The 25,223-nt window shown below is 48.6% G+C and overlaps 1 protein-coding gene across 1 annotated transcript in view; it reads left to right on the top strand.

The window, feature by feature from the left end:
* The first annotated feature begins 18,522 nt into the window (after window positions 1-18,522).
* LOC134984884 (oocyte zinc finger protein XlCOF6.1-like) overlaps window positions 18,523-25,223 on the top strand; it is a 28,681-nt gene continuing 21,980 nt past the window's right edge. The window contains exon 1 of the mRNA XM_063950359.1: window positions 18,523-19,022. Within this exon, the coding sequence (XP_063806429.1) occupies window positions 18,596-19,022 (427 nt within the window). The 5' untranslated portion in view covers window positions 18,523-18,595. The remainder of the gene's footprint in view (window positions 19,023-25,223) is intronic.

The raw sequence follows: 25,223 nt of genomic DNA, 5'->3' as shown, positions 1-25,223 counted from the left end.
TACAGTCCTTTCGGCCCCAGAAAGGCAAGCGGGTTAAAGGCGCGTCCTTTCTGCCCAGAGGTAGAGAGAAAAAGCTGCAAAATACTGCCAGTTCCCAGGAACAAAAGTCCTCCCCCGCTTCCTCCAAGTCCACAGCATGACGCTGGGGCTTCACTGGCGGAGCCAGGTGCGGTGGGGGCCCATCTCGACTACTTCAGCGATCAGTGGGCTTGCTCACGGGTGGATCCCTGGATACTGCAAGTGGTGTCTCAGGGATACAAGCTGAAATTCGAGACGTCTCCCCCTCGCCGTTTCCTAAAATCTGCCTTGCCAACAACTCCCTTGGACAGGGAGGCAATGATAGAGGCAATTCACAAGCTGTATTCGCAGCAGGTGATAGTCAAGGTACCCCTCCTTCAACAAGGAAGGGGTTACTATTCCACAATGTTTGTGGTACCGAAACCGGACGGTTCGGTGAGACCCATTTTAAATTTGAAATCCTTGAACATGTATATAAAGAAATTCAAGTTCAAGATGGAATCGCTCAGGGCGGTTATTTCATGCCTGGAGGAAAGGGATTACATGGTATCACTGGACATCAAGGATGCTTACCTGCATGTCCCCATTTACCCTCCTCACCAGGAGTACCTCAGATTTGTGGTACAGGACTGTCATTACCAATTCCAGACGTTGCCGTTTGGTCTGTCCACGGCACCAAGGGTATTTACCAAGGTAATGGCCGAAATGATGATACTCCTGCGAAAAAAGGGAGTTATAATTATCCCGTACTTGGACGATCTCCTTATAAAGGCGAGGTCCAGGGAGCAGTTGTTGATCGGAGTAGCACTAGCTCGGGAAGTGCTGCAACAGCACGGCTGGATCCTGAATATTCCAAAGTTGCAGCTGGTTCCTGCAACGCGTCTATTGTTCCTGGGGATGGTTCTGGACACAGAACAGAAAAAGGTGTTTCTCCCAGAGGAGAAGGCCAGGGAGTTGTCATCTCTAGTCAGAGACCTCCTAAAACCAAAACAGGTGTCGGTGCACCACTGCACGCGAGTCCTGGGAAAGATGGTAGCTTCTTACGAAGCAATTCCATTCGGAAGGTTCCATGCACGGATCTTTCAGTGGGATCTGCTGGACAAGTGGTCCGGATCGCATCTTCAGATGCATCGGATGATAACCCTGTCTGCAAGGACCAGGGTGTCTCTACTGTGGTGGCTGCAGAGTGCTAATCTTCTGGAGGGCTGCAGATTCGGCATACAGGACTGGGTCCTGGTAACCACGGACGCCAGCCTTCGAGGCTGGAGAGCAGTCACACAGGGAAGAAATTTCCAGGGACTATGGTCAAGCCAAGAGATGTCCCTACACATAAATATTCTGGAACTAAGGGCCATTTACAATGCCCTAAGTCAGGCAAGACCCCTGATTCAAAGTCAGCCGGTACTGATTCAGTCAGACAACATCACGGCGGTCGCCTATGTAAACCGACAGGGCGGCACGAGAAGCAGGATGGCGATGGCAGAAGCCACAAGGATTCTCCGATGGGCGGAAAATCACGTGTTAGCACTGTCAGCAGTGTTCATTCCAGGAGTGGACAACTGGGAAGCAGACTTCCTCAGCAGGCACGACCTCCACCCGGGAGAGTGGAGACTTCATCCATAAGTCTTCCGGCTAATTACAAACCGTTGGGAAAGGCCACAGGTGGACATGATGGCGTCCCGCCTCAACAAAAAGCTAGAAAACTATTGCGCCAGGTCAAGGGACCCTCAGGCGATAGCAGTGGACGCTCTAGTGACACCGTGGGTGTACCGATCGGTTTATGTGTTCCCTCCTCTTCCTCTCAATCCAAGGGTACTGAGGATAATAAGAAGGAGAAGAGTAAGAACTATACTCATTGTTCCGGATTGGCCAAGAAAAGCTTGGTAACCAAAACTTCAAGAAATGATCTCAGAGGACCCATGGCCTCTACCGCTCAGACAAGACCTGCTGCAGCAGGGACCCTGTCTGTTCCAAGACTTACCGCGGCTGCGTTTGACGGCATGGCGGTTGAACACCGGATCCTGAAGGAAAAGGGCATTCCGGACGAAGTCATTCCTACGCTGATCAAAGCCAGGAAGGATGTGACTGCAAAACATTATCACCGCATATGGCGGAAATATGTTGCTTGGTGTGAGGCCAGGAAGGCCCCAACGGAGGAATTTCAACTGGGTCGATTCCTGCACTTCCTACAGTCAGTGGTGACTATGGACCTCAAATTGTGGTCCATTAAGGTCCAGATTTCGGCTCTGTCGATTTTCTTCCAAAAAGAACTGGCTTCACTGCCTGAAGTTCAGACTTTTGTTAAGGCAGTGCTGCATATCCAGCCCCCTTTTGTGCCTCCAGTGGCACCTTGGGATCTCAACGTGGTGTTGGATTTCCTTAAGTCGCATTGGTTTGAGCCACTTAAAACGGTGGAGCTAAAATATCTCACGTGGAAGTGGTCATGCTGTTGGCCCTGGCTTCGGCCAGGCGGGTGTCAGAGTTGGCGGCTTTGTCATGTAAAAGCCCTTATCTGATTTTTCATATGGATAGGGCGGAATTGAGGACTCGTCCCCAATTTCTTCCTAAGGTGGTTTCAGCGTTTCATCTGAACCAACCTATTGTGGTGCCTGCGGGTACTCGGGACTTGGAGGACTCCACGTTGCTAGATGTAGTCAGGGCCCTGAAAATTTATGTTTCCAGGACGGCTGGAGTCAGGAAAACTGACTCGCTATTTATCCTGTACGCACCCAACAAGCTGGGTGCTCCTGCTTCTAAGCAGACTATTGCTCGCTGGATCTGTAGCACGATTCAGCTTGCACATTCTGCGGCTGGACTGCTGTATCCTAAATCAGTGAAAGCCCATTCCACGAGGAAGGTGGGCTCTTCTTGGGCGGCTGCCCGAGGGGTCTCGGCTTTGCAACTTTGCCGAGCAGCTACTTGGTCGGGGTCAAATACGTTTGCAAGATTCTACAAGTTTGACACCCTGGCTGAGGAGGACCTAGAGTTCGCTCATTCGGTGCTGCAGAGTCATCCGCACTCTCCCGCCCGTTTGGGAGCTTTGGTATAATCCCCATGGTCCTTACGGAAGTCCCAGCATCCACTTAGGACGTTAGAGAAAATAAGATTTTACTCACCGGTAAATCTATTTCTCGTAGTCCGTAGTGGATGCTGGGCGCCCATCCCAAGTGCGGATTGTCTGCAATACTTGTATATAGTTATTGTTAAACTAAAGGGTTATTGTTGAGAGCCATCTGTTGAGAGGATCCGTTGTATTTCATACTGTTAACTGGATATAGTATCACGAGTTGTATGGTGTGATTGGTGTGGCTGGTATGAGTCTTACCCGGGATTCAAAATCCTTCCTTATTGTGTCAACTCTTCCGGGCACAGTATCCTAACTGAGGTCTGGAGGAGGGTCGTAGTGGGAGGAGCCAGTGCACACCAGGTAGTCCTAAAGCTTTCTTAATTGTGCCCAGTCTCCTGCGGAGCCGCTATTCCCCATGGTCCTTACGGAAGTCCCAGCATCCACTACGGACTACGAGAAATAGATTTACCGGTGAGTAAAATCTTATTATTTTCACTGAGTTGTGCGGACGTTGTCTCACTGTATTATTGTCTGTCTGTCTGCATGACAATATGAGAAACAGCAGCTTGTCTGTGATAACTGTGAGAATGCCTGATTTGCAGTCAGAGTTGTCCGCTGCATGAAAAGACCATGAGGCGGCTAAGTCTGATTCACGGTTAATACCGTGTGAGCAGCCAATGTGGGCTCAGGATGTTTCTAGAATTTTGCTGGGTTACAAAGTCCATGTATAGTTCAATTTCTAAGAATGGTCATCGTTTGTCTCATAATCACATTCTGATGGTTCAATGCCACATCTGGTATCTCAGCATTGGGTCAGGAGTCAGATAGTGAGGTCACTAATAGCCCGAGCTATGATGATCTCATTAGAGCGGTACGCCAGCTGCTAGGTTGTACTGAAACATATGAGGTTTTATTGCTAGCAGACTATGGGCGACTGTGTGTTTTTCTTATTCATATCTCTTAATAAGCAGTTAATAGAAGCATGGCTAAATCCAGTTAAACACTTTTCTGGGACAACACAATTTCTGTCTAAATATCTTTTCCCACAGGATATGACAACTAAATCGCCATCGGTGGAGTCTTCAGTTTCTAAACATTCACTAAAATTGACTATTCCAGTCCCAGGTGCAGCTACGCTTAAAGACCCCTCGGAGAGTAAGCTGGAGGCCATGCTAAAGTCCATGTATACAGCAACAGGGGTGATGCTTACACCTGTTTGAGTTGGAGTTTGGGTTAACAAGGCTGTAGTTGCATGGGTGAAACAGCTCAGGTTAGGCCTACAACAGGGTTTTTCCTCAGACCAGCTTATGGCCCTCATTCCGAGTCGTTCGCTCGGTATTTTTAATCGCATCGCAGTGAAATTCCGCTTAGTGCGCATGCGCAATATTCGCACTGCGACTGTGCCAAGTATCTTTGCTATGAAGATAGTATTTTTACTCACGGCTTTTTCATCGCTCCGGCGATCGTAATGTGATTGACAGGAAATGGGTGTTACTGGGCGGAAACAGGCCATTTTATGGGAGTGTGGCTGAAAACGCTACCGTTTCCGGAAAAAACGCAGGAGTGGCCGGAGAAACGGGGGAGTGGTTGGGCGAACGCTGGGTGTGTTTGTGACGTCAAACCAGGAACGACAAGCACTGAACTGATCGCACAGGCAGAGTAAGTCTGGAGCTACTCAGAAACTGCTAAGTAGTTTGTGAGCGCAATATTGCGAATACATCGGTCGCAATTTTAAGATGCTAAGATACACTCCCAGTAGGCGGCGGCTTAGCGTGTGTAACTCTGCTAAATTCGCCTTGCGACCGATCAACTCGGAATGAGGGCCTATATTTCTTACCGATCACGTTTGTGAATTGGTTGAGTATTTAGGTACGGCTTTGTTGAATGTCGGACAAGTTTGTTCACTGCTTGCAGCCCGAGAGACGCTGTGGTTTCATTCTTGAGAGGCCGAAGCAGAGTCAAAATGAGGAATAGGGGCGTTGCCTTCTACTGATGTGATTTGGTCCTGAATTGGATGAATGGAATTCTCAGTCAACGGGGAAGGGAAGGGGGGGGGGGGGGGGCGAATCTGTTTTCCTGCCATTGCCTGCACCAGTTCCTAAAAGGAAATATGCTGGACCAGTGTTCAAATCTTTTAGACCTCAGTCCTTTCGAGGCTGGGCTAGAGGAACAACCATGCAGAGGGACGTGGTTTTCAACAAACCACTAACCGTTGTCAGGATACAAAGGCCGCTGACAAGCCAGTGGCATGACGGGCTTCCAGCCCATCTCGGCTCTTCAGTTGTGGGAGCACGCCTTCAGAAGTTTCACTTTGCGTGGTTTCAGACATCACAGATGGGTGGATCCGCAATTTTGTTTTCAAAGGTTTCAATGAGTTTGATTGTCTACCACCGCTGCGGTTTTTCAAGACGGGTCTGCCTGTTTCAGCAGACAAGTGAGCAGGTCTGCAGACCGCTATTCAGTCTCTCGTACATTCAGCAGTTTTAGTTCAGGTTCCAGTACACCAACAAGGTCAAGGGTTTTATTCCAATCTTTTCGTAGTACCAAAGCCGGATGGCTCGGTCACACAGATATGGAACCTAAAGGGTATCAATCGGTACGTCACTTATTACACATTCAAGATGGAATCCCTACGGCCAGTGATTGCAGGTTTAGACCCACAGCAATTCATGATTTTGCGGGATCTCAAGGATGCGTACTTACACATTCCAATTTGGCCACCACTTCAGGCGTACTTAAATTTGCAGCACAACAAGCGCCTCGGGTATTCACAAAGGTGATGTCTGTGATGATAGTTCATCTCAGATCCCTGGGAGTGATAATCGTTCCGTACTTAGATGACCTTCTCATTAAGGCTTCGTCTCAACAAATACTTCTTAAACATGCCTTACTGTTGTACAGTGTACTACTTCAGTACGGTTGGAGTGTCAACTTTAAAAAAAAAAAATCAAGTTGTGTCCCGTGTCAAAGAATTAAATTTTAGGAATTATTCTGATTACGGTGGATCAACGCATTTACCTGCCACAACAGAAAATACATGCTATTCATCATCTAGTACTGCTAGTGCTCAAACCACGGACAGTCTCGTGCATTTGTGCATTTGACTGTTAAGACAGATGGGGGCATCTTTCAAAACACTCCAGTTCGGAAGATTTCACTCAGGTCCCCGTCAGCTGGATCTTCTCGCATAGTGATCCGGCTCTCATCTACAAATACATCAGATGGTGCGCTTGTCTCCAGGGCCAGAGTATCAATACTCTTGTAGCTCCACATACACAATCTCACTGCGGGAAAAAGGTTCAGAGTCTGGAATTGGATAATTCTGATGACGGACGCAAGCCTCAGAGGTTGGGGAGCAGTGGTCCAACATTGTCAGTTTCAGGGTCTATGTTCAGACCGAGAAAGATTACTGTCAATGTCCTGGATCTCAGGGCAATTTACAACGCTCTGCGTCAGGCAGTTCACTTGCTCCTGTCTCAGACTGTTCAGGTTCAGTCGGACAACGCGACGGAAGTCGCATACATCAACAAACCAGGAGGGACTCAAAGTCGCATGGTCATGCAAGAAATTGCTCGAATCCTCAATTGGGCCAAACATCACCACGTGATATTGTTGGCGGTCTTCATTCCGGGAGTGCACAACTGGGAAGCAGATTATCTCAGTCATCAAGATTTTCCTCCAGGAGAATGGGCCTTACATCCAGAAATGTTCCAGATGTTAGTCCAGCGGTGGAGTTACCCAAAGATGTATCTAATGGCTTCTCGCCATAATCATCAGACACTTACGTGTCCCGAACAAGAGATCCAAAGACAGTGGCATTGGATGCTCTCACCATAGCGTGGCCGTACAGCCTCGTGTATCTTTCTCTATCGTCCTAGTGGATGCTGGGGTTCCTGAAAGGACCATGGGGAATAGCGGCTCCGCAGGAGACAGGGCACAAAAAGTAAAGCTTTTCCAGATCAGGTGGTGTGCACTGGCTCCTCCCCCTATGACCCTCCTCCAGACTCCAGTTAGATTTTTGTGCCCGGCCGAGAAGGGTGCAATTCTAGGTGGCTCTCATAAAGAGCTGCTTAGAGAAAGTTTAGCTTAGGTTTTTTATTTTACAGTGATTCCTGCTGGCAACAGGATCACTGCAACGAGGGACAGAGGGGAGAAGAAGTGAACTCACCTGCGTGCAGGATGGATTGGCTTCTTGGCTACTGGACATCAGCTCCAGAGGGACGATCACAGGTACAGCCTGGATGGTCACCGGAGCCGCGCCGCCGGCCCCCTTGCAGATGCTGAAGTAAGAAGAGGTCCAGAATCGGCGGCTGAAGACTCCTGCAGTCTTCTAAAGGTAGCGCACAGCACTGCAGCTGTGCGCCATTTTCCTCTCAGCACACTTCACACGCAGTCACTGAGGGTGCAGGGCGCTGGGGGGGGGCGCCCTGGGAGGCAAATGTAACCTATATAAAGGCTAAAAATACCTCACATATAGCCCCCAGAGGCTATATGGAGATATTTAACCCCTGCCTGGATTCACAAAATAGCGGGAGACGAGCCCGCCGAAAAAGGGGCGGGGCCTATCTCCTCAGCACACGGCGCCATTTCCTCTCACAGCTCCGCTGGTCAGGACGGCTCCCAGGTCTCTCCCCTGCACTGCACTACAGAAACAGGGTAAAACAGAGAGGGGGGGCAAATTTAATGGCAATATTTTGATATATATAAAGCAGCTATAAGGGAGCACTTATTATAAGGCTATCCCTGTCATATATAGCGCTTTTTTGGTGTGTGCTGGCAGACTCTCCCTCTGTCTCCCCAAAGGGCTAGTGGGTCCTGTCTTCGTGTAGAGCATTCCCTGTGTGTCTGCTGTGTGTCGGTACGTGTGTGTCGACATGTATGAGGACGATATTGGTGTGGAGGCGGAGCAATTGCCAAATATGGGGATGTCACCTCCTAGGGGGTCGACACCAGAATGGATGCCTTTATTTGTGGAATTACGGGATAGCGTCAACTCGCTTAAGCAGTCGTTTGACGACATGAGGCGGCCGGACAATCAATTAGTGCCTGTCCAGGCGCCTCAAACACCGTCAGGGGCTGTGAAACGCCCTTTGCCTCAGTCGGTCGACACAGACCCAGACACAGGCACTGATTCCAGTGGTGACGGTGACGAATCAACCGTATTTTCCAGTAGGGCCACACGTTATATGATTTTGGCAATGAAGGAGGCGTTACATTTAGCTGATACTACAGGTACCACTAAACAGGGTATTATGTGGGGTGTGAAAAAACTACCTATAGTTTTTCCTGAATCAGAAGAATTAAATGACGTGTGTGATGAAGCGTGGGTTGCCCCTGATAAAAAGCTGATAATTTCAAAGAAATTATTGGCATTATACCCTTTTCCGCCAGAGGTTAGGGAGCGCTGGGAAACACCTCCTAGGGTGGACAAGGCGCTAACACGCTTATCTAAACAAGTGGCGTTACCCTCTCCTGAGATGGCCGCACTTAAAGATCCATCAGATAGGAGGATGGAAAATATCCAAAAAAGTATATACACACATGCAGGTGTTATACTACGACCAGCTATAGCGACTGCCTGGATGTGCAGTGCTGGGGTAGTTTGGTCAGAGTCCCTGATTGAAAATATTGATACCCTGGACAGGGACAATATTTTACTGTCGTTAGAACAAATAAAGGATGCATTTCTTTATATGCGTGATGCACAGAGGGATATCTGCACACTGGCATCACGGGTAAGTGCTATGTCCATTTCGGCCAGAAGAGCTTTATGGACGCGACAGTGGACAGACGATGCGGATTCAAAACGGCATATGGAAGTTTTGCCGTATAAAGGGGAGGAGTTATTTGGAGTCGGTCTATCAGATTTGGTGGCCACGGCTACAGCCGGGAAATCCACCTTTCTACCTCAAGTCACTCCCCAACAGAAAAAGGCACCGACTTTTCAACCGCAGCCCTTTCGTTCCTTTAAAAATAAGAGAGCAAAGGGCTATTCATATCTGCCACGAGGCAGAGGTCGAGGGAAGAGACAGCAACAGGCAGCTCCTTCCCAGGAACAGAAGCCCTCCCCGGCTTCTACAAAAGCCTCAGCATGACGCTGGGGCTTCTCAAGCGGACTCGGGGACGGTGGGCGGTCGTCTCAAAAATTACAGCGCGCAGTGGGCTCACTCGCAGGTAGATCCCTGGATCCTGCAGATAATATCTCAGGGGTACAGGTTGGAATTAGAGACAGATCCACCTCGCCGTTTCCTGAAGTCTGCTTTACCAACGTCCCCCTCCGAAAGGGAGACGGTTTTGGAAGCCATTCACAAGCTGTACTCTCAGCAGGTGATAGTCAAGGTACCTCTTCTACAACAAGGGAAGGGGTATTATTCCACTCTATTTGTGGTACCGAAGCCGGATGGCTCGGTAAGGCCTATTCTAAATCTGAAGTCCTTGAACCTGTACATAAAGAAGTTCAAGTTCAAGATGGAGTCACTCAGAGCAGTGATAGCGAACCTGGAAGAAGGGGACTTTATGGTATCCTTGGACATCAAGGATGCGTATCTCCACGTTCCAATTTACCCCTCACACCAGGGGTACCTCAGGTTCGTTGTACAAAACTGTCACTATCAGTTTCAGACGCTGCCGTTTGGTTTGTCCACGGCACCTCGGGTCTTTACAAAGGTAATGGCCGAGATGATGATTCTTCTTCGAAGAAAAGGCGTATTAATTATCCCATACTTGGACGATCTCCTAATAAGGGCAAGGTCCAGAGAACAGCTAGAGATGGGATTAGCACTATCTCAAGAGGTGCTAAAGCAACACGGATGGATTCTGAATATTCCAAAATCCCAATTAATGCCGACAACTCGTCTGCTGTTCCTAGGGATGATTCTGGACACGGTTCAGAAAAAGGTTTTTCTTCCCGAGGAAAAAGCCAAGGAGTTATCCGACCTGGTCAGGAACCTCCTAAAACCAGGAAAGGTGTCTGTGCATCAATGCACAAGAGTCCTGGGAAAAATGGTGGCTTCTTACGAAGCAATTCCATTCGGCAGATTCCATGCAAGAATTTTCCAAAGGGATCTGTTGGACAAATGGTCAGGGTCGCATCTTCAGATGCACCTGCGGATAACCCTGTCTCCAAGGACAAGGGTATCTCTTCTGTGGTGGTTGCAGAGGGCTCATCTATTGGAGGGCCGCAGATTCGGCATACAGGATTGGATCCTGGTGACCACGGACGCCAGCCTGAGAGGCTGGGGAGCAGTCACACAAGGAAGAAACTTCCAGGGAGTGTGGTCGAGCCTGGAAAAGTCTCTTCACATAAACATTCTGGAACTAAGAGCAATCTACAATGCTCTAAGCCAGGCGGAACCTCTGCTTCAAGGAAGACCGGTGTTGATCCAGTCGGACAACATCACGGCAGTCGCCCATGTAAACAGACAGGGCGGCACAAGAAGCAGGAGTGCAATGGCAGAAGCTGCCAGGATCCTTCGCTGGGCGGAGAATCACGTGATAGCACTGTCAGCAGTGTTCATCCCGGGCGTGGACAACTGGGAAGCAGACTTCCTCAGCAGACACGATCTTCACCCGGGAGAGTGGGGACTTCATCCAGAAGTTTTCCACATGCTAATAAACCGTTGGGAAAGACCAATGGTGGACATGATGGCGTCTCGCCTCAACAAAAAACTGGACAGGTATTGCGCCAGGTCAAGAGATCCGCAGGCAATAGCTGTGGACGCGCTGGTAACACCTTGGGTGTACCAGTCGGTGTATGTGTTTCCTCCTCTGCCTCTCATACCAAAGGTATTGAGAATCATACGGCAAAGCGGAGTAAGAACGATACTAGTGGCTCCGGATTGGCCAAGAAGGTCTTGGTACCCGGAACTTCAAGAGATGGTCACGGACGATCCGTGGCCTCTACCTCTGAGAAGGGACCTGCTTCAACAGGGTCCCTGCCTCTTTCAAGACTTACCGCGGCTGCGTTTGACGGCATGGCGGTTGAACGCCAGATCCTAAAAGGAAAAGGCATTCCAGAAGAAGTCATTCCTACCTTGATTAAGGCAAGAAAGGAAGTCACCGCGAAGCATTATCACCGCATTTGGCGGAAATATGTTGCGTGGTGCGAGGATCGGAGTGCTCCGACGGAGGAATTTCAACTGGGTCGTTTCCTACATTTCCTGCAATCAGGATTGTCTATGGGTCTCAAATTGGGATCTATTAAGGTTCAAATTTCGGCCCTGTCAATATTCTTCCAAAAAGAATTGGCCTCAGTCCCTGAGGTCCAGACTTTTGTCAAAGGAGTACTGCATATACAGCCTCCTGTGGTGCCTCCGGTGGCACCGTGGGATCTAAATGTAGTTTTAGATTTCCTCAAATCCCATTGGTTTGAACCACTAAAAAATGTGGATTTGAAATATCTCACATGGAAAGTGACTATGTTACTGGCCCTGGCTTCCGCCAGGAGAGTATCTGAACTGGCGGCTTTATCTTATAAAAGCCCTTATTTAATTTTCCATTCGGATAGGGCAGAGCTGCGGACGCGTCCGCATTTTCTCCCTAAGGTGGTATCAGCGTTTCACCTGAACCAGCCTATTGTAGTGCCTGCGGCTACAAGCGACTTGGAGGACTCCAAGTTGTTGGACGTTGTCAGAGCTTTAAAAATATACATTTCAAGGACGGCTGGAGTCCGAAAATCTGACTCGCTGTTTATACTGTATGCACCCAACAAGTTGGGTGCGCCTGCTTCTAAGCAGTCGATTGCTCGTTGGATTTGTAACACAATTCAACTTGCACATTCTGTGGCAGGCCTGCCACAGCCTAAATCTGTTAAGGCCCATTCCACAAGGAAGGTGGGCTCATCTTGGGCGGCTGCCCGAGGGGTCTCGGCATTACAACTCTGCCGAGCAGCTACGTGGTCAGGGGAGAACATGTTTGTAAAATTCTACAAATTTGATACCCTGGCAAAAGAGGACCTGGAGTTCTCTCATTCGGTGCTGCAGAGTCATCCGCACTCTCCCGCCCGTTTGGGAGCTTTGGTATAATCCCCATGGTCCTTTCAGGAACCCCAGCATCCACTAGGACGATAGAGAAAATAAGAATTTACTTACCGATAATTCTATTTCTCGGAGTCCGTAGTGGATGCTGGGCGCCCATCCCAAGTGCGGATTATCTGCAATACTTGTACATAGTTATTGTTAACTAATTCGGGTTATTGTTTAGGGAGCCATCTTTCAGAGGCTCCTCTGTTATCATACTGTTAACTGGGTTTAGATCACAAGTTGTACGGTGTGATTGGTGTGGCTGGTATGAGTCTTACCCGGGATTCAAAATCCTCCCTTATTGTGTACGCTCGTCCGGGCACAGTACCTAACTGGAGTCTGGAGGAGGGTCATAGGGGGAGGAGCCAGTGCACACCACCTGATCTGGAAAAGCTTTACTTTTTGTGCCCTGTCTCCTGCGGAGCCGCTATTCCCCATGGTCCTTTCAGGAACCCCAGCATCCACTACGGACTCCGAGAAATAGAATTATCGGTAAGTAAATTCTTATTATTTCCGTTTCCGCTGCTTCCTCGGTTGCTAAAGCAGATCAAATGAGAGACCACGACTGTCATACTAGTGGCGCCTCGTTGGCCTCGGAGAGTGTGGTTCTCGGATCTTCATGGTCTACTCGCAGATGATCCCTGGCTGATTCCGCTACGTCCAGACCTACTACAGCAGGGGTCGTTCCTTTACCCCGATTTTAGCGTGGCTGTGTTTTACGGGGTGGCTGTTGAGACCACTCTCAAGACGAGAGGGCATTCCACAGTTTGTTATACCAACCATGTTACGTGCTTGGAAGGCAGTTTCAGCAGCTCATTATCACAGGATTTGGCGAGCGGTTGGTTTGAAGCTAGGATGTTTCCGACATATTCTTTCAAGTTATCCCGTCTTTTGCTCTTTTTACAGACGGGGTTAGATGGAGGTCTACGTTTAGCGACACTAACGGTGCAGGTCTCTGCCTTGTCAGTTTTCTTTCAAAGGCGTTTGGCTCTTTTGCCAACAGTTCACAATTTCCTGCAAGGTGTCCTCAGAGTACAACCTCCCCTCATACCACCTACGGCTCCATGGACGTAAATCTAATTTTGCATGTTTTTGCAGTCACGTTTTGAACCCTTGCAACACGTGGATGTTAAGTTTATAACTTGGAAAACCGTGTTTCTCCTAGCCTTAGCTTCGGCAAGGTGTGTTGCACAATTGGGTGCCTTGTCATACAAGCCACTGTATCTTGTATTTCATACTGAAAGAGCGGAACATTGGACAAATCCTGCTTTTCTACCGCTGGTAGTATCTTCTTTCACATCAATCAACCAATCGTAGTTCGTGTTTTTCAGACGATTCAGGTACTCTGGCTACTTTGGATGTGGTACGCGCACTCCGTGTTTATGTATCCTGAACATCAACAGTACACAAAATGGATACTTTGTTCTCTATGTTGAAGTCAAGATAGGTTGGCCAGCTTCCAAACAGACCTTGGCCAGATAGATTAACCTGACCATTCATCAGGTGTACTTTCATGCTAGTCTAACACCGACTGCATCTGTTTCAGCACATTCCATGTGTTCTGTGGGAACGTCATGGGCAGCAGGTCGTGGAGCTTCTACGACGCAACCTTGCCGTGCAGTTACATGGCCATCAGTGCACACGTTTGTGCGCTTTTACAAGTTTGATAATTCTATGGCATCAGCTTCTAGCTTTGACCATCTAGTGTTACGGTGCCTACCAGATCTCCCACCCAAGGGGGAAACTTTTGTACGTCCCAAGAGTACTCCAGTGACCCCTAGTGGATGAAAAAGAAAACAGGATTTTGGTACCAGATAAATCCTTTTCTTTGCACCCACAGGAGGTACTGGACGCCCACCCAGAGCAGTTTCTCCTGGCTGGTGGTAAGTTCGATAGTTCTTATGGTAACACAATTTCACTGACTTATTCAAATGTAAGGTGATTGTTATCTATTGTTGTGTCACCTTTGTCCGTTATGTTATAATGTTATATGTAATTCTCCGTTGTTCATCCTCTCTGTCGCTCCTATTCGGCTCAGCAAAAAAACACTAAGGCATCTTGGGAGTATGGTAGGGGAAGGAGGGTTACACATTTACATTTTTAAATGTACCTATCCCTGCTATCACACCGTCCATATCCCAAGAGTACTCCAGTGCTCCCTGTGGATTCAAAGAAAAGGATTTATCTGGTAAGTACCAAAATCCTATTATCTATAGTAATAATACAGGGACATGACTGTGGAGGTGAGGGGATCTGGGCGCATTTACAGTGATATTTATGTCTCCCCCATTTCACAGAGGTGTGAAGAAGACATCTGGTGAGTGTGAGACACCCAGCAGCCATCCTCGTGTGTCAGGAGGACCGAGCAGGTCCCAGAGCCCCATCACGGTGCCTCCACCTCACTCACTGATACATGAGACACAGTGACCAGAAGATCCAGGAACTCACCAACAAGATCATTCCACTGCTGACTGGAGAGGTGACTGCTGGGAATGGGACATTATACAGTAACACCAGGGGATGTGTCTGGGTGATGACTGGAGAGGTGACTGCTGGGAATGGGACATTATACAGTGACACCAGGAGATGTGTCTGGGTGATGACTGGAGAGGTGACTGCTGGGAATGGGACATTATACAGTGACACCAGGAGATGTGTCTGGGTGATGACTGGAGAGGTGACTGCTGGGAATGAGACATTATACAGTAACACCAGGGAAAATGTCTAGGTGATGACTGGAGAGGTGACTGCTGGGAATGGGACATTATACAGTAACACCAGGGGATGTGTCTGGTGATGACTGGAGAGGTGACTGCTGGGAATGGGACATTATAAAGTAACACCAGGGGATGTGTCCAGGTGATGACTGAAGCGGTGACTGCTGGGAATGAGACATTATAAAGTAACACCAGGGAATGTGTCTGGGTGATGACTGGAGAGGTGACTGCTGGGAATGGGACATTATACAGTAACACCAGAGGACATGCCTGGGGGTTGACTGGAGAGGTGACTGCTGGGAATGGGACATTATACAGTAACACCAGTGGACGTGTCTGGTTGATGACTGGAGAGGTGACTGCTGGGAATGGGGCATTATACAGTAACACCATGCGTGTCTGGATGATGACTGGAGTGGTGGCTGCTGGGAATGGGACATTATACATTAACACCAGGGGACATGTCCAGGTGATGACTGGAGAGGTAACTGCTGGGAATGAGACATTATACAGTAACGCCAGTGGACGTATCTGGGTTATGACTGGAGAAGTGACTGTTGGGAATGGGACATTATACAGTAACACCAGTGAACGTGTCTGGGTGATGACTGGAGAGGTGACTGCTGGGAATGGGACGTTACACAGTAACACCAGGGGAAGTGTCCAGGTTATGACTGTAGAGGTGACTGCTGGGAATGGGGCATTATACAGTAACACCAGGGGACGTGTCTGGGTAGTGACTGCTGGGAATGGGACATTATACAGTAACGCTAGGGGAAGTGTCTGGGTGATGACTGGAGAAGTGACTGTTGGGAATGTGACATTATACAGTAACACCAGGGGAAGTGTCTGTGTGATGACTGGAGAGGTGACTGCTGGGAATGGGACATTATACAGTAACACCAGGGGACGTGACTGGGTGATGACTGGAGAGGTGACTGCTGGGAATGGGAGATTATACAGTAACACCAGGGGACGTGTCTGGGTGATGACTGGAGAGGTGATTGCTGGGAATGGGACATTATACAGTAACGCCAGGGGACGTGTCTGGGTGATGACTGGAGAGGTGACTGCTGGGAATGGGGTATTATACAGTAACACCAGGGGACGTGTCTGGGTGATGACTGGAGAGGTGACTGCTGGGAATGGGCCATCATACAGTAACACCAGGGGATGTGTTTGGGTGATGACTGGATAGGTGACTGCTGGGAATGGGACATTATACAGTAACGCCAGGGGACGTGTCTGGGTGATGACTGGAGATGTGACTGCTGGGAATGGGACATTATACAGTAACACCAGGGGACGTGTCTGGGTGATGACTGGAGAGGTGACTGCTGGGAATGGGACATTATACAGTAACCCCAGGGGACGTGTCTGGGTGATGACTGGAGAGGTGACTGCTGGGAATGAGACATTATACAGTAACACCAGGGGATGTGTCTGGGTGATGACTGGAGAGGTGACTGCTGGGAATGGGGCATTATACAGTAACACCAGGGGACGGTTCTGGGTGATGACTGGAGAGGTGACTACTGGGAATGGGACATTATACAGTAACACCAGGGGATGTGTCTGGGTGATGACTGGAGAGGTGACTGCTGGGAATGGGACATTATACAGTAACACCAGGGGACGTGTCTTGGTGATGACTGGAGAGGTGACTGCTGGGAATGGGGCATTATACAGTAACACCGGGGGATGTGTCTGGGTGATGACTGGAGAGGTGACTGCTGGGAATGGGCCATCATACAGTAACACCAGGGGATGTGTTTGCGTGATGACTGGATAGGTGACTGCTGGGAATGGGACATTATACAGTAACGCCAGGGGACGTGTCTGGGTGATGACTGGAGATGTGACTGCTGGGAATGGGACATTATACAGTAACACCAGGGGACGTGTCTGGGTGATGACTGGAGAGGTGACTGCTGGGAATGGGGCATTATACAGTAACCCCAGGGTACTTGTCTGGGTGATGACTGGAGAGGTGACTGCTGGGAATGAGACATTATACAGTAACACCAGGGGATGTGTCTGGGTGATGACTGGAGAGGTGACTGCTGGGAATGGGGCATTATACAGTAACACCAGAGGACGGTTCTGGGTGATGACTGGAGAGGTGACTACTGGGAATGGGACATTATACAGTAACACCAGGGGACGTGTCTGGGTGATGACTGGAGAGGTGACTGCTGGGAATGGGGCATTATACAGTAACACCGGGGGATGTGTCTGGGTGATGACTGGAGAGGTGACTGCTGGTATTGGGACATTATACAGTAACACCAGGGGATGTGTTTGGGTGATGACTGGAGAGGTGACTGCTGGGAATGGGACATTATACAGTAACACCAGGGGATGTGTCTGGGTGATGACTGGAGAGGTGACTGCTGGGAATGGGACATTATACAGTAACACCAGGAGACGTGTCTGGGTGATGACTGGAGAGGTGACTGCTGGGAATGTGACATTATACAGTAACACCAGGGGATGTGTCTGGGTGATGACTGGAGAGGTGACTGCTGGGAATGGGGCATTATACAGAAACACCAGGGGATGTGTCTGGGTGATGACTGGAGAGATGACTGCTGGGAATGGGACATTATACAGTAACACCAGGGGGCGTGTCTGGGTGATGAATGGAGAGGTGACTGCTGGGTATGGGACGTTATACAGTAACACCAGGGGATGTGTCTGGGTGATGACTGTATCACTGTCTGTGTCAGATTCCTATAAGGTGTCAGGATGTCACTGTCTATGTCTCCATGCAGGAGTGGGAGTATATAGAGGAACACGGGGGTCTGTACAAGTACGTGATGATGGAGAATCACCGGCCCCTCACATCACTGGGTAAGAGGAGACTGTCATGTATTGTACAGGGGAGAGCAGGTATGGGGCCCCTATATACACACATCATCTGATAATCACATATATACACTGTACTCAGTTACTGTGTGTCTCCTACAGATGGACCCAGTAACAGAGATACCCCAGAGAGATGTCCCCGTCCTCTGTATTCCCAGGGTTGTACAGAGGAGAATCACAGGATCCCACAGGAGGATCGGGTAGGTGGGATTTAGGGTCTCCCCAATATACCAAAGTGACTGTCACTATATGATCTGTAGAGAAGCTGTGTGTCTTATACACTGATATTATACTGTTTCACCTCAGTCTAATCTGACTGTATGCAAATGTCATTATAGTGTTTCTTGTTTGTTTTTTAGTTACAACGTCTGTTTGATATTAAAACAGAAGATATAGAGGGAGAAGAAGAGACGTATGTGACTGATATGAAGGCAGAAGATATAGAGGGAGAAGAAGAGACGTATGTGACTGATATAAAGGCAGAAGATATAGAGGGAGAAGAAGAGACGTATGTGACTGATATAAAGGCAGAAGATATAGAAGGAGAAGAAGAGACGTATGTGACTGATATAAAGGCAGAAGATATAGAAGGAGAAGAAGAGACGTATGTGACTGATATAAAGGCAGAAGATATAGAAGGAGAAGAAGAGACGTATGTGACTGATATAAAGGCAGAAGATATAGAGGGAGAAGAAGAGACGTATGTGACTGATATAAAGGCAGAAGATATAGAGGGAGAAGAAGAGACGTATGTGACTGATATAAAGGCAGAAGATATAGAGGGAGAAGAAGAGACGTATGTGACTGATATAAAGGCAGAAGATATAGAGGGAGAAGAAGAGACGTATGTGACTGATATAAAGGCAGAAGATATAGAGGGAGAAGAAGAGACGTATGTGACTGATATGAAGGCAGAAGATATAGAAGAAGAAGAGACGTATGTGACTGATATAAAGGCAGAAGATATAGAGGGAGAAGAAGAGATGTATGTGACTGATATAAAGGCAGAAGATATAGAGGGAGAAGAAGAGACGTATGTGACTGATATAAAGGCAGAAGATATAGAGGGAGAAGATGAGACGTATGTGACTGATATAAAGGCAGAAGATATAGAGGGAGGAGAAGAGACGTATGTGACTGATATAAAGGCAGAAGATATAGAGGGAGAAGAAGAGACGTATGTGACTGATATAAAGGCAGAAGATATAGATGGAGAAGAAGAGACGTATGTGACTGATATGAAGGTAGAAGATATAGAGGGAGAAGGAGAGACGTATGTGATGGGTGATCAGCAGTGTAAAGAGGAGGAGATCCCTACAGATATCAGCAAAGGTGAGTAATAAACTTATTACAGAAGTCACATATTCTCCTTGCTCAGTCACTACAACAATCTCTTATCCTACACCCTCCTCTGTCAGTACAAACTAATGAGGAATATATATTTTCCCAGTGAGGGAGTCAGGAGCCATCAGCCCCTATTATACTCCTGCTCTCTCCCTCACATCTTGTCACTGTGTGTTACCAGCCCAGAGATCTGACCAGTCTCCTCCCCACACCCTCTGGTGTATCTCATACATCAGTAGACATCAGCCCCTATTATACTCCTGCTCTCCCCCTCACATCATGTCACTGTGTATTACCAGCCCAGAGATCTGACCAGTCTCCTCCCCACACTCTCTGGTGTATCTTATACATCAGGAGCCATTAGCCCCTATTATACTCCTGCTCTCCCCTCACATTCAGAATCCTGCACATTCCGTGTTTATTACCTGTCCCCTGGCACTTGAATGATGCCCTTCTCTCTAAAAGAAATCGGAGGCTGTTTGGCATTGGGGGCATAGAGAGAAGTGAGGGGGACATATTTATAATGAATTTTCCCAACTAGAATCTAATATCTACCATTGCAATCCACCCACTTGTTTTCCAGGTGATAGGGGCAGGATCTATGGGAAAGGATGGCTACACCACAGGAGATATAGCATGCTGGGTAGTTATTGGTAAACTGAGGGGGAGAGTGCAATGGAACATGTGATTCCTGAATGGCTACCACCGCCGCCTTCTGGTCAGCGAAATATGTTAATGCAAGACGTCTCTTACGGGGAGAATTAAGACCTTTTACATTAAGACTTAAAAACGTCACCGTGATAGAGAGAGATCAGATCATGGTATGAAACATCTAGGATCATCTGTGTAAAGTCCAATAGAGTCTGTAGGGCGTGTGCATACTTCAAACTATCAACATAAGAAATAAAATAGGGAACAAATATGGGAGACAAACAGAAATAGCGTCCATAAAGGAGGTAGAGCTTCTGTCACTAGGGTACCGTGACAGAAAGGTAGAAAAAGGTGGCGGTCGGGCCTAAAAGGGAAACCCACCGACTACCCCAAGTAGCCATACGAGAGGCAAAATCTAGTCATCATAGTAACAATTGTACAAAGAAATCTCAAATCTCAATGTAACCAATGTAACCAAAGGAGGTAAAGTCCAAGAACATGGCCTGATATCCAATTTAGGTTCTACCAACACAGTTATAAGGGCAACAGGATGTTAGACGAATCAGTCATGCTTTACCTGAACACCCAAACATTCTAGAAAGGTATTATGAAACGTAACAGTGGAAAGAATATCAGACCATATAGCAATTATATAGCACAGGAAATAAAGATACAAATATACGTTTTATACCCATAACAAGAGCAAATAAATCTGGCCCAAAAATAGATCCATGCCCAGTAACTTAGTCCCAGTTGGCACATGTTATAGTAGGAAACAAACTCTGAGTGTCTCTAACAGTCTTACTCCTTTATCATATTACTTAAAGACGGAAGACAACTCCTCCGGGATTGGTTTAGATAAAGTGTCATGAAGGACTGTCAACAGGAGTGTCCCACTTTTTCAGAATAGCAGGGCCATCCTCGGGTGAAGGTATCACTGTGAAGGCGCCGTTTCACATTACAATAAGCTTAGTAGGAATCCCCATTTGTATTGCCCATTTCTCCAGCAGGGTCCACAGGTTATTCACGGGATAACAGTGGGATATGATGAAGCGACAGCGGATTTGCACCAGTCGATCAAAGTTTTTACGGCCACCCAGGATGCAACGGGCCCATCCGTATATCCCCGCCTCCTGGCTCAGGCAAATCAGTTTTTTGTTTGGTGCGTCAGGAGCCGGACCATGGTCAGAGGGCTGCTGATTCTTATCTGCCCTAAGCTTTCTTAATTTATTTTTATAGTCTTAGTATTTTTTGAGTGATCTTTCGAAACAGCGTCTTATACGTACCTTAGAAAGAGTCGCTCCAACAACTTTCTACTGAGTCGTGACAATGCTTACCCACGAGTACAGTGCTGTTTCGGCGGGCGTCTGTGTTGGATATACTAGCAGGTCCAGCAGATGTTACCAGGCTGTGGCCGGAGCACGGGGAGAAGGTAAGACATCGGTTCCGCTTAGAAGGGGAATACGGACACAGCCGCACTGTTTTGGGAGGAGACTACTAAACAGTAGCTAGCGCGCCGCCACCATGGGTGCTCCAGCGCTAGGCCTTAGGGGTCAGAGGGTCCAGGATTAGTATGAGGCCGTGATCCCTAGGGTTGATGTCAGCAGGGGGAGTTAGACGCTCTCCTGGTCGCCCCTCCCCCCGGTTCATGACCAGTTTCCTCTGAGTCTCTCGCCATGAACTGTTTCCCGCTTCCATCTCAGACGCTGTACACGTAGGTGGCTGTGTGACTGGTGAATCTGTGTTCACTGAGCGTCTGCGTTCACTATAGGTTAATGGAGCGGCAGTGTCTGGATCCAGTTAGCGTTCGCTAACGTATTGATCGGTCCTGGAAGTGAGGTGAGTCTCCCTGTATCCCACTCTGCTGAGTAAGGGTTATACAGCACTAAGTCTCTATCTACCTTTCTCTTACTTCCTAGAGGATGCAGGGGTCCATATTAGTACCATGGAGTATAGACGGGTCCACTAGGAGCTATTGGCACTTTAAGAGTTTAATAGTGTGGGCTGGCTCCTCCCTCTATGCCCCTCCTACCAGACTCAGTTTAGAAAATGTGCCCGGAGGAGCCGGTCACAGCTAGGGGAGCTCTACAGAGTTCTCTTGGGAAAAGTTTATTTTCTTTATTTCAGAGTTTATTTTTGTCTAACGTCCTAGTGGATGCTGGGGACTCCGTAAGGACCATGGGGAATAGACGGGCTCCGCAGGAGACAGGGCACTCTAAAAAAAGAATTAGGACTACTGGTTTGCACTGGCTCCTCCCTCTATGCCCCTCCTCCAGACCTCAGTTAGAATCTGTGCCCGGACAAGATGGGTGAGCTGTCCTGAGCTTGCTAAAAAGAAAGTATTTTGTTAGGTTTTTAATTTTCAGAGAGCTTCTGCTGGCAACAGACTCTCTGCTACGTGGGACTGAGTGGAGAGAAGCAAACCTACTAACTGCGGCTAGGTTGCGCTTCTTAGGCTACTGGACACCATTAGCTCCAGAGGGATCGAACACAGGTACCTAACCTTGGTCGTCCGTTCCCACAGCCGCACCGCCGTCCCCCTCGCAGAGCCAGAAGCAAGAAACCGGCGTGGAAAGAAGCAAAAGCGGCGGCAGAAGACTCCTGTCTTCACATGAGGTAGCGCACAGCACTGCAGCTGTGCGCCATTGCTCCCACATTACACCCACACACTCCGGTCACTGTAGGGTGCATGGCGCAGGGGGGGGCGCCCTGGGCAGCAATAAGGTACCTCTTGGCAAAGTGGGCATATATACAGTTGGACACTGTATATATGCATGAGTCGCCGCCATTATTTTACTCAAAATCGCGGGACAGAAGCCCGCCGCTGAGGGGGCGGGGCTTCTTCCTCAGCACTCACCAGCGCCATTTTCTCTCCACAGCTCCACTGAGAGGAAGCTCCCCAGGCTCTCCCTTGCAGAATCACGGTAGAAAGAGGGTAAAAAGAGAGGGGGGGCACATAAATTTAGGCACAAAATCATTATATGCAGCAGCTACTGGGTAAACATTAAGTTACTGTGTGATTCCTGGGTCATATAGCGCTGGGGTGTGTGCTGGCATACTCTCTCTCTGTCTCTCCAAAGGGCCTTGCGGGGGACCTGTCTTCAAAAAGAGCATCCCCTGTGTGTGTGCAGTGTCAGTACGCGTGTGTCGACATGTTTGACGAGGAAGGCTATGTGGAAGCAGAGCGGGAAGAAATGAATGTGGTGTCTCCGCCGACGGCGCCGACACCTGATTGGATAGATATGTGGAAGGTGTTAAATGATAATGTAAACTCCTTGCATAAAAGGTTGGATAAAGCTGAAGCCTTGGGACAGTCACGGTCTCAGCCCATGTCTGATCTTACAGCGCAGAGACCGTCAGGGTCTCAGAAGCGCCCACTATCCCAAATTGTTGACACAGATATCGACACGGATTCTGACTCCAGTGTCGATGATGAGGAGGCAAAACTGCAGCCAAAGATGGCTAAAGCCATCCGTTATATGATTATAGCAATGAAGGATGTGTTGCACATCACAGAGGAGAACCCAGTCCCTGACAAGAGGGTACATATGTATGGGGAAAAAAGGCAGGTGGTGACCTTTCCCCCTTCACATGAGTTAAATGAGTTATGTGAAAAAGCTTGGGAATCTCCAGATAAGAAACTGCAGATTTCCAAACGGATGCTTATGGCGTATCCTTTCCCGCCAACGGACAGGTTACGCTGGAAATCCGCCCGAGGGTAGACAAAGCCTTGACACGCTTATCTAAGAAGGTGGCCCTGCCGTCACAGGATACGGCGGCCCTAAAAGATCCTGCGGATAGAAAGCAGGTAGGTATCCTGAAGTCCATTTATACACATTCTGGTACCCTGCTAAGGCCGGCAATTGCGTCAGCATGGATGTGTAGTGCGGTAGCAGCTTGGGCAGATACGTTATCTGAGGAACTTGATACCTTGGACAAGGATACTATATTACTAACCCTGGGGCATATAAAAGACACTGTCCTATATATGAGGGATGCCCAGAGGGACATTTGTCTGCTGGGCTCTAGAATAAATGCAATGTCGATTTCTGCCAGAAGGTGCCTGTGGACTCGACAATGGACAGGTGATGCCGACTCAAAAAGGCACATGGAGGTTTTACCTTATAAGGGTGTGGAATTGTTTGGCGAGGGTCTTTCAGACCTAGTGGCCACAGCTACGGCTGGGAAGTCAAATTTTTTGCCATATATTCCCTCACAACCTAAGAAAGCACCGTATTACCAAATGCAGTCCTTTCGTTCACAAAAGGGTAAGAAAGTCCGAGGGGCGTCCTTTCTTGCCAGAGGCAGGGGTAGAGGAAAGAAGCTGCACAATACAGCTAGTTCACAGGAACAGAAGTCCTCCCCAGCTTCCACTAAATCCACCGCATGACGCTGGGGCTCCACAGGTGGAGCCAGGATCGGTGGGGGGCGCGTCTCCGAAATTTCAGCCACCAGTGGGTTCGCTCACAGGTAGATCCCTGGGCTATACAGATTGTATCTCAGGGGTACAGGCTGGAATTCGAAGTGATGCCCCCTCACCGTTACCTAAAATCGGCCCTGCCAACTTCCCCCATAGAGAGGGAAATAGTGTTAGAGGCGATTCACAAATTGTATCTCCAGCAGGTGGTGGTGGTCCTTCAACGGGGGAGGGGGTACTATTCCACGAAGTTTGTGGTACCGAAACCGGACGGTTCGGTCAGACCCATTTTGAATTTAAAATCCCTGAACATTTACCTGAAAAAGTTCAAGTTCAAGATGGAATCGCTCAGAGCGGTCATTGCAAGTCTGGAAGAGGGGGATTTTATGGTGTCGCTGGACATAAAGGATGCTTACCTGCATGTCCCCATTTATCCACCTTATCAGGAGTACCTCAGGTTTGTGGTACAGGATTGTCATTACCAATTCCAGACGTTGCCGTTTGGTCTCTCCACGGCACCAAGAATATTTACCAAGGGCTCCTGCGAAAGCAGGGAATCACAATTATCCCATACTTGGACGATCTCCTCATAAAGGCGAGGTCCAGGGAGCAGTTGCTGATCAGCGTAGCACGCTCCTGGGCGGTGTTACAACAGCACAGCTGGGTTCTGAATATACTGAAGTTGCAGTTGATGCCCGTCCTGGGCATGATTCTGGACACAGACCAGAAGAGGGTGTATCTCCTGATGGAGAAGGCTCAGGAGCTCATGACATTGGTCAGAGGCCTATTGAAACCAAGACAGGTGTCAGTGCATCACTGCACGTGGGTCCTGGGAAAGATGTTGGCATCATACGAAGCCATTCCCTTCGGCAGGTTTCATGCGAGGACCTTTCGATGAGATCTGTTGGACAAGTGGTCCGGATCACATCTATAGATGCATCGGCTGATCACCCTATCCCCCAGGGCCAGGGTGTCTCTTCTGTGGTGGCTGCAGAGTGCTCACCTTCTCGAGGGCCGAAGATTCAGCATTCAGGACTGGGTCCTGGTGACCACGGATGCAAGCCTCCAAGGGTGGGGGGCAGTCACACAGGGAAGAAATTTCCAAGGTCTGTGGTAAAGTC

This window comes from Pseudophryne corroboree, assembly GCF_028390025.1.
Source record: "Pseudophryne corroboree isolate aPseCor3 chromosome 3 unlocalized genomic scaffold, aPseCor3.hap2 SUPER_3_unloc_9, whole genome shotgun sequence".
NCBI lineage: Eukaryota > Metazoa > Chordata > Amphibia > Anura > Myobatrachidae > Pseudophryne > Pseudophryne corroboree.
The sequence above is the reverse complement of the archived record's forward strand: the minus strand, read 5'-3'. Positions and strand labels throughout refer to the sequence as shown.